The following is a 9057-nucleotide window of genomic DNA, read 5'->3' as shown; positions in this document are numbered from 1 at the left end:
CCTGTTTGTTAAAGCTGCAGCATGCGACTGACATGTCACGCATTAATAACACATGTAATTGTTATTTATTTTCATCTAATTCACGACAGTGTATTATGGTGATGATATGAACTTATATTCTGAATGAAACTCCCCCAAAATGAAGAATATGCATGTTATAATCTGCTCCAATGGAAATAACACCACTACTACTATGTTTGTCTGTGTTCCAAAGATGCTTATCAATGAAAATGCATTATTATAATATTATGACCTTATTCAGGTAATATTATGACTTTATTCTCCTAATATTACGACTTAAATATTACTACTTTATTCTGTAAATATTCCAACTTTATTCTGTAAATATTACAAGTTTTTTAATTTTTAAGTTTTTTAAACTTTTCCTCATAATATTACGGATTTATTCTTGTAACAACAGCTTGGGGTTTAAAAATAACGTTAGTCATTTAAATTTTGTTAAAATTGCGTGTGTGTGTGTTTGCATGTCTTACATGAGCGGTGTCAAACAAACCTACATGTTGGCTGAGACACAACAACTTTAACAGGCTTTTAAAAGGATTAAGACCCGGTTTTAGGATGCATATGTGTGTGTGTGTGTGTGTGTGCGGGGCGGGGGGGGGCGTGGTCTCAGCCCCAGTCTATGCTCAACAACAGCAGCGTGAACAAAAACACAGCGACGACACCGCGGATGGAAAACAAGTGAATATAAAAAGACACCAGGTAAGAAGTTCAGTTCAATTCAATTCATTTCAATAAAATAACTGTAAGACTGACGGAGGAGCTTTACCCGCTCCGCCTGTGCTTGTGTTTATCCGGCGCTGACCGGTCTGATCCGCTCGTTATTTACGCTTAAATGTAACGAAACGACATGGAAATGTTGCGGTTTGTTGCAGTAGAAGTGAAATGAATGAGAATAAACGGACCATGGCTGCTGTTTGTGACAGTGAAGGCCGTTCATTTCACGCTCGTACTTTGTGTTCTGTCCAGCAGAATGGCGCTGTGTGTGTGTGTGTGTGTGTAAACACGACGGTGACATAATAATAAAAACGTGCTGCTGCACCCGTTGTCTCCTAGCAACTGTTCCACTGCTTATTATAGTTATTGTTAATATTTCACACGTGTCGTCTTCTGTTTATCATGTAGCATTAGCAGTTAGCTGCTGGCATAGTCACTGAGGCCTTATGTCACGACTACTAAATACACCATCACACGCACGGATGCGACGATGTACGACATTATCGCGAACCGCGATGAGTCGATCCTGGTGATTTTCCTTTAATGTGTGAAAGTTGAATAAAATAAAACAAATACGGTGAAATATCGCAATGTTCTGTGTAGCAATATTATATAACTTTTTTAGCATATATTTATATATTATATAAATTATATATTTTATTATATTTATATGATTTTGGCAATACAATACTTTCATGCAACGTGATACGCAAAATCGCGATAATATCGTATTGTGGCATCTCTCGCCATTCCCACCCCTAGTAATCACAGTATGTACTAGTTGTAGTCAGAGATGTCAGAATTTTACGAGTTGGGTTTATTCTATTGCTGCATCCCATTTATATTCGGAACTTGGAAGTCGTAAGTGACGGGGAGTGATGTTACAAAAGACAAACACATAGACAAAGCTCTTCAGTTGAAAGTATAAAACAGTATTAAGTGTACGACTGATTTACTGCAAAAACAGTAAACGCCAATTTCTTTGGTTGATTAAAGCCCTACTACCAACAATAAAGAATTCTGGCTCCCACAGACTAGTCCTCTCACTTTGATAAAGTACTGATTCATTCACCTGTCTACAGAATGAATCAATCAGACCCCAACCTCTCCATCATAGGCAAGACCAAATAAATTTGAATCCACCCAGGTCTAATTTAACATTGAAATGAGAGTCAGTACACGAGCGTTCCTCTCTCTTATCCTCATCTCTCTGTTGTGAGCAGACACAGCTGCAGCGATGGGAAAGTCGCAGTCACACTTGGCCAAGCACAAAGACGAGAGTCGCGAGACGCTGACCTCTTCTGGCGAGTACAGAGACGGTCAGACGGACGAGGACGGCAAACACAGAGACGTGTCTCAGTTCCCCTACGTGGAGTTCACGGGGCGGGACAGCGTCACGTGTCCGACGTGTCAGGGAACCGGCAGAATCCCACGAGGTAAAAATGTCATTCATTTACATATTTATATTATATATGTTATCAGACCAACACACAAGGAAAAGCAACCACTTTATCTAAAGCTGCTCAAGTCTCAGATAACACAAGAGTATATTTGCCACGTTATCTCCCCCCCACCACACACACACACACACACAGAAAATCAGTGATCACACACGAGTTGTTGATCCACTGAAGCCTCCATCACTAAGTTCAAATGTCTTCTTTTGTCACTTCAGTGTTTGAAATCCAATGTTCAGATTGACCTCAAAGTGACCACACGAGGCAGCAGAGAACCAGCAGCTCCTGTGTCTCACAGGGAGAGCGAGAGGACTGTTTATAAAACGTCACATTTCCAGTCAGGAAAGGGCTGACTAATTTTAATTAAACGTTAAATACGTTTTTATTTGAGCATTTAAATAAATATTCAACAAAAAAATAAACAGATTTAAGCTGCGCTAAAATACAACAAGTAATATCATTGTTGTACGTCTGAAAAAGAAGAGGAAGTGTGCTTATATAAACACACATGAACTGTCAGTATATAACAGTATATTATAGTTAATAGTAGAGTATAAATATTTGAATCATGATAATGATCAACAACCACTTTCTCTTTGACTAAATTCTTCCATCAGGTCAAGAGAACCAGCTGGTGGCTCTGATTCCGTACAGCGACCAGCGGCTGCGGCCGAGCAGGACGTGAGTTTGTGTGTTCTTTTATCAGCTGCTGCGTTCAACACATGTTCAACACATGTGTTGAACTTGTCTCTTTTTTTCCTCCAACGACAGAAAACTCTATGTGACGATCTCGGTGGCTCTGTGTCTGCTGCTGTCAGCTCTGGCCGTTTTCTTCCTCTTCCCTCGATCCATCGACGTCTCGTACGTAGGAGTGAAATCTGCCTACGTCTCGTACGACCAGGACAAAAGAATCGTCTATCTCAACATCACAGTAAGACTGTGTTGATGTTGACGGTGCTGTTTAAAGTAAAGCTGTGGTCTGACCACGTTGTTTTTCTTCCTCTCAGAACACTCTGAACATCACCAATAACAACTACTACGCCATTTCTGTGACCAACATCACGGCACAGGTGCAGTTCTCCAAGACGGTGATCGGGAAAACCAAGTACAACAACAGCACGCTGATCGTTCCACTGGACAAGAAGCAGGTGGGTCGCGATGTTTCATACTCTACACACCGAGAGGAAACTATGGAACTGTCTCTGTCTGAGTCGGAATTTTAAACACCTCTAAATTATGATAAATATCATTTTATGGGATCTTTCTGACATAAATTGCGTTTAGAATTTGATTTGAAACTTCCATTCCAAATTAAAATATGAATTACTTTACTTAAATACAAGAATAAGAACTTTATCTTACATTTACATGTATTTAATGTTTTTTGTTTTTTTTTATTTGGCACAGAACTTAAAAGTTTCAAAATTAGAAGGGATTTGTTTTTGTTTCTTTTTTTTAATATACCAAAATTCTGAGAGAAAATCTTCACTTTATCTCATTGTTAGATTTTTTATTAACATTTAAAAACCTCTCTCTGCTCTGCACCAAACCCCATAGAGAAAATCTGTGATCATGACATATCTTTGTTGCCACTCGAAAAAAAGACAAAACTGAACCAAAATACATGAGATTTATTGTTGTGTTGATTTTGTGTAAACGTTGTTGTTGCAGATCGACTACACCGTCCCCACAACCATCGCTGATGAGATGAGTTACATGTTGTGAGTATTTTTCGCTTGTTTAAAAATGACTCCACCGACGCCTGATCTTTGATTGATTGATCTTCTCGGTCGTGTCGTGTTATTTCAGCGACTACTGCACTTTACCGACCATCAAAGTTCACAACATCGTGGTCATGATGCAGTGAGTATATTCACACTTTCATCTGTCATTATTTCACACTTATTTTCACACACTATCACTTTAAATCTGCCGCTGTGAAAATGCTAAAGTCAGCGTCAGAGTGACGAGGCCCAAAGGAGCTCAGGTCTGTCGTGAGGCAAAATTGAGTTCCACCGAAGTCAACCGTAACCATGGCCTCAACTCAACAGGAAGTCGGCCATTTTGATTCCGCCGCTGACTGTGCTGCACTCCTATCACGACTGCGTGCAGTCCTAGTTATTATTCTCTATTCCTTACCCTGAACAGTCTATTAGAAGCATGTTCCTTTGACCAGGGAAAGTTACATTACAGTGTTGGTTTAATGTTCCATGTTCTAATCTATGAATACATGAATATTATCACCTTCAACCTCGGGCTCATTCCCTGTGCTTGTGTTTGTTTTGTTCAGGGTGACGGTGACGACGACGTACTTTGGACACGCGGAGCAGGTCTCCCAGGAGATGTACCAGTACGTGGACTGTGGTGGAAACACCACGTCCTTACATGGACACGTGCAGGTTTATCAATAAATAAACACACACACACACACTGCTGTACCTGAAGCTCTGAGGCTCTTTTCTTTGCACAGCGATGAAGAAACTAAAGGACTTTATCGACGTATTGTGTCTTTACATCCGTTTTGACTTTTCTTTTATAACAGTCACAGGTCAAATGTGACGTAATGTTGAAAAACTCACGTGACACAGTTTGTGCGACAGCTTTGCAGACGATCTGGCGTCATATCGTCACGGCGTCACATCGTTACGGCGTCACATCGTCACATCGCCCAGTCTGGTGAAAAATAAAACAGAGATTTCAGTTAATATTTTACTTCAGTGGAAGAAATTCAAAAAAACAAAAACATAGGACAGAAAGAAAGAGGTTTCAGATCAGATGCACTTTAGCTCGTTTATGGAATTAGATTTGTGTCAATGTTTTTAATATTTAACACTTTTTAAGAAGCAAATAAAATATCGATTTAATCATTCAAAAATATAATTTTATTGTTTGAAAACACATTCTTCATGCTCCCTCACTCCTTCTTTGCACTCCCTCACTCTCTTTGTTCTTCGCACTCCCTCACTCGTTCTTTGTTCTTGGCGCTCCCTCACTCGTTCTTGGCGCTCCCTCACTCGTTCTTCGCACTCCCTCACTCGCTCTTTGTTCTTCTTGCTCTCACTCGCTCTTCGCACTCCCTCACTCATTCTTCGCGCTCCCTCAATTGTTCTAACCAAATAATTGTAAGTATCTAACGTTTGTCAGATTATAAACGTTAGATACTTGCATTTATTTTGACGCTCCAAAATTACAAAAAAAACAATATTTTTGAATGATTAAATCGATATTGTATTTGTTTGGTGAAAATAAGCACAAATCTAATTCCATATTCGTTCCCCATCCACAGAAAGAGATAAACGTTGTTTCACGAGTGGAACGCCATCGGAGACTTTTTACTAAAACATCATGAAAACCACTTCTTCTTTTGTTCATTCCTTTAAGTAAAAATATTATTCTTGATATTGTTTGGTGCAATATATTTTATTCATCACCTCCTCGAGTAAAAATAAATCTGGTCATATTTTTATTGTTTGTCAGTCAACGCTAAAGTAACTACTGTGAAAATGCATATTTTTCTTTTTATGACGTAAAAAAAAAGGGATGATGAGGACGATGATGATGATACATCTATTAGAAACAAATGGTGTAGCAGCCACTAACATAATAATAACTGCCTATAATTTATCATTTTTTCTGCTCTTACTGTCATAAATAAAAGGTAGAGCCACAAATCACCATTATTTTCATAATTGTTGATGAATCAGTTGCTTTTTTTGGTCCAGAAAGTAAAAACAAACCAAAAATAATTCCGTTTTAATCCATTTCTTTGTTACATGGAGCAAAACAACCATTTATGAAGCTAAAAAAAATCTAATTTTATTACATTCAACCCAATTAATTATCAGAATCATTGACAATTAAAGTTATTATCGATTGTTTTATTGTATTTTTGTTTCCCTAAAATAAAGGGTATAACAATATCTGGACATAAATTAAAAATTTCTTTTTACAATTTTTAGTTAATTATTAACCCAACATTTATGGACAAAATTTCATTAATTGTAAGTATTAAACATCATTATTGACCGGTTATTAGATTAAATGGTTGATTTACATTCAGGACAGAGCAGTTATTGTGTTATTGGTAGTTTAAGAATTATTATTGTTATTATTGGCTGCTACAAGCTGTTGGAACATTAAATACGGGAATGTGTAAAATATATAGGATTTATTTCTGGTTTTGCTTTAAAATGCCTTGTTATTCAGAGCACTGTTTGTTTTTTCTCTTTTTAATATGTTTTTGTTTGTGTCATTGATATTAATAATCCTGTCTGAATCTTCTAATCTTTTTTTGGTGATTTTTGTCTGACAAAATAAATAGAGTTGATGGTTCATATTTGTACAGATAATTAATTATACGTTATTAATAAACAGAAACTTTAATCACATTTGATGTGAGAACCTCGTTGTTGATGCCCAAAATCTTTGTTTTGTTTTTGTTTTTTCTTTTTAATGCATGAAGCGTGAAATAAAAAATTATTTTAAAAAAATTAATCTCTCTTGTTGCTTGTAATATTGTTTAAAACACTAGGTGGTGCCAAATGCTCAGCTAAACCACAGCATCAGTCACTTCTGCAGATGTTTGTTTTATCCAATAAACCATTAAAAATGAATAAAATGTCTTAACTTTTATATAAATATAACTCATATAGATATAAATAATGCAGTTTTACTTATTTATTTGTTATATGGAGCAAAAAAAACAATATTAACCTTTAAGAAGCTGAAATTCTAAAAAGATGTTTTAATTATAATTAAATGCAGATTAATAATTTTCTAACTTATTTTGATACCTGATTAATCAATTTGAGCATTTTCTCTTATTAATTAAATCGCTTTCGATCCCACTTGCTGTAGTCTTCATTATAAAGACACGGTTCTGTACTGTTGTGTGACTGTGAGTTCACATCTGTTACGCTCATTAAAGCGGCAACACTTCACTTCCTGTCTGAGATCCAGGTCAGTGGTTTGGACCAGAACAACACTGGAGGACGAAGAGAAGGAGGACAAGGAGGTAGAGGAGGACAAGGAGGTGGAGGTGTGTTAATGTCTAACCCCAACTTTAACTTAACAACAAATTCAAATCTTAGTGCTACACTTTTAGCTAGTTCCTCAAAAATTAGGTTCTGCCTCATTAGGACCAGGTTTTGGTCTCCATGATGACTGTGGGTCCTGACTGGCCAGAGAGAAGGTCACTGGCCACTTTATTAGGTACAGATGACACCGATTCTCTGCTTCAAACCTTGGTTGTAAAGACAGTAATAATTAATCCAGTTCTTGCTTTTTTCTGCTTCATAAATGTGAATGTTTTCTGTTTCTTTGCTCCATAAAACATAGAAATTTGATTAAGAACGTCATCATTTTCAGGTTTGAGAAACACTTATCAACATTTGCTGCTCATGGCACTCTTAGCACTGACAATGTGTCGGTAACTAATCCAACCAAATTTAAAAAATCAGCAATATCACTTTAAAATAACAATAATGTGGGTTGTGTGAACTGTTATAAGAAAACAAGCAGCTACAAAGTACTGTATTGTTACATAAAAAATCATTAAACTGAATATTATGGAAAACAACTACAAGCTCCCAGTTCACATATTTAAGTGTACAGATTCCTGGTGCAGAGGTTGTGTTATTGTCATTAAAGCAGAACTTCCCCTCACCCCACACTCCACATAAGCCCAGACACTTCCTGTCACCAGCCTGCTGCAAGGAAATGTCTTTTCCACATGTGCTCTGTATGAACACATTATGTATCTGTTATATACTGTAATTCTGCTCACTGTGGGAAAATCACTGGTGTTTCATTGCGTCTTAACAATCGACCAATTTAACATGTTCCTACAGAAAAACACTCTGTAATGTTTTTTTACACTTTTATCAGCCTGATCAACTGCTTTTAACACAAATATATAATCAGCCAATCATAACGTTTGAGAACACAATCATGTTATAAATCAAATGTGTGCATAACATATCATGTTTGACTGAATAACTTCCACAAGTTAGTAATAAAAAAATGACGACTTTGTTTTACACGTGTTATTGAAAGTTTGAGAAAATGTAATTTGGGGACCTCAAAGAATCTCCCAATGACCCATCTGTGGGTCCCAGCCCAGTCTTAGGGAACCCCCAAATGAACACATTAAAGCAGACCAGTCATAGATTCTTGAGTTAGAGGGATTAATCTAAGCTGCATAATTCAGTGTTACGCGGCATCATTTATTTATCATTATGATTGTTATTATTATTTTAGTTTTCACTTAACTGACTATGTTTAAAAAGGAATGTTGGACACCAATAATCAGACAACTGAGGTTATTCTTAATGAGACATTCAGATAATTGTTTCCATGAGTTGGTGTTTGAAATACATCATTCAGATGAACCTACGTGATATAGATTTACCTTAGACCAGCAGCGGACCAGCAGCAGACCAGCAGTAGACCAGCAGTAGACCAGCAGTGGACCAGCAGTGGACCAGCAGCAGACCAGCAGCGGGGCAGCAGCAGACCAGCAGTGGACCAGCAGCTCCTGCATCCATGTGAGGCTAAAATCACTGATGTTCTCCATGGGGTTTGGTGTGGGAGAGTGAGTGGTTTATAAACTTCAGTTTCCTGTTGGAAAAGTCAGTCTAACAGTGAGATAAAGACGTGAACATATTCGTAAGATATCGTAGACGTAAACTGGCGTGGCTTTTAATGAAGCAAGTCATTTGTGAAGTGGTTAAAATCAGTTTTACCTGGTGTCCGCACAGGCAGCCATTTTGTCACCTGCCTGTCTGCTGTTGTAAATCCACACGCAGAGCTAGCACAGCACCGTCAACGGTGTTAGCGACTTCATGCAACTTCATTTTTTAGA

General features: G+C 37.4%; 1 protein-coding gene across 1 annotated transcript; it reads left to right on the top strand.

The window, feature by feature from the left end:
* The first annotated feature begins 622 nt into the window (after positions 1 to 622).
* On the top strand, positions 623 to 4613 carry tmem106ba (transmembrane protein 106Ba). The gene is made up of 8 exons (XM_044033473.1): positions 623 to 723; positions 1962 to 2174; positions 2813 to 2876; positions 2967 to 3126; positions 3203 to 3343; positions 3867 to 3916; positions 4005 to 4058; positions 4486 to 4613. The coding sequence occupies exons 2-8, from the start codon at positions 1976 to 1978 to the stop codon at positions 4604 to 4606; spliced, it is 789 nt and encodes a 262-aa protein (XP_043889408.1). The 5' UTR covers positions 623 to 723; positions 1962 to 1975; the 3' UTR covers positions 4607 to 4613.
* The last annotated feature ends 4444 nt before the right edge of the window (positions 4614 to 9057 follow it).

Source organism: Solea senegalensis, linkage group LG9 (genome assembly GCF_019176455.1).
Source record: "Solea senegalensis isolate Sse05_10M linkage group LG9, IFAPA_SoseM_1, whole genome shotgun sequence".
Taxonomy (NCBI): domain Eukaryota; kingdom Metazoa; phylum Chordata; class Actinopteri; order Pleuronectiformes; family Soleidae; genus Solea; species Solea senegalensis.
Note: the sequence above shows the minus strand (reverse complement) of the source record. Positions and strands in the feature narration are given on the sequence as shown.

Coding starts and splice junctions, on each gene's coding strand:
- tmem106ba (XM_044033473.1), top strand. CDS start 1,976: ATGGGAAAGTCGCAGTCACACTTGGCCAAGCACAAAGACGAGAGTCGC. Junction 2,877..2,966: donor CGGCTGCGGCCGAGCAGGAC/GTGAGTTTGTGT, acceptor CTCCAACGACAG/AAAACTCTATGTGACGATCT. Junction 3,127..3,202: donor TCGTCTATCTCAACATCACA/GTAAGACTGTGT, acceptor TCTTCCTCTCAG/AACACTCTGAACATCACCAA.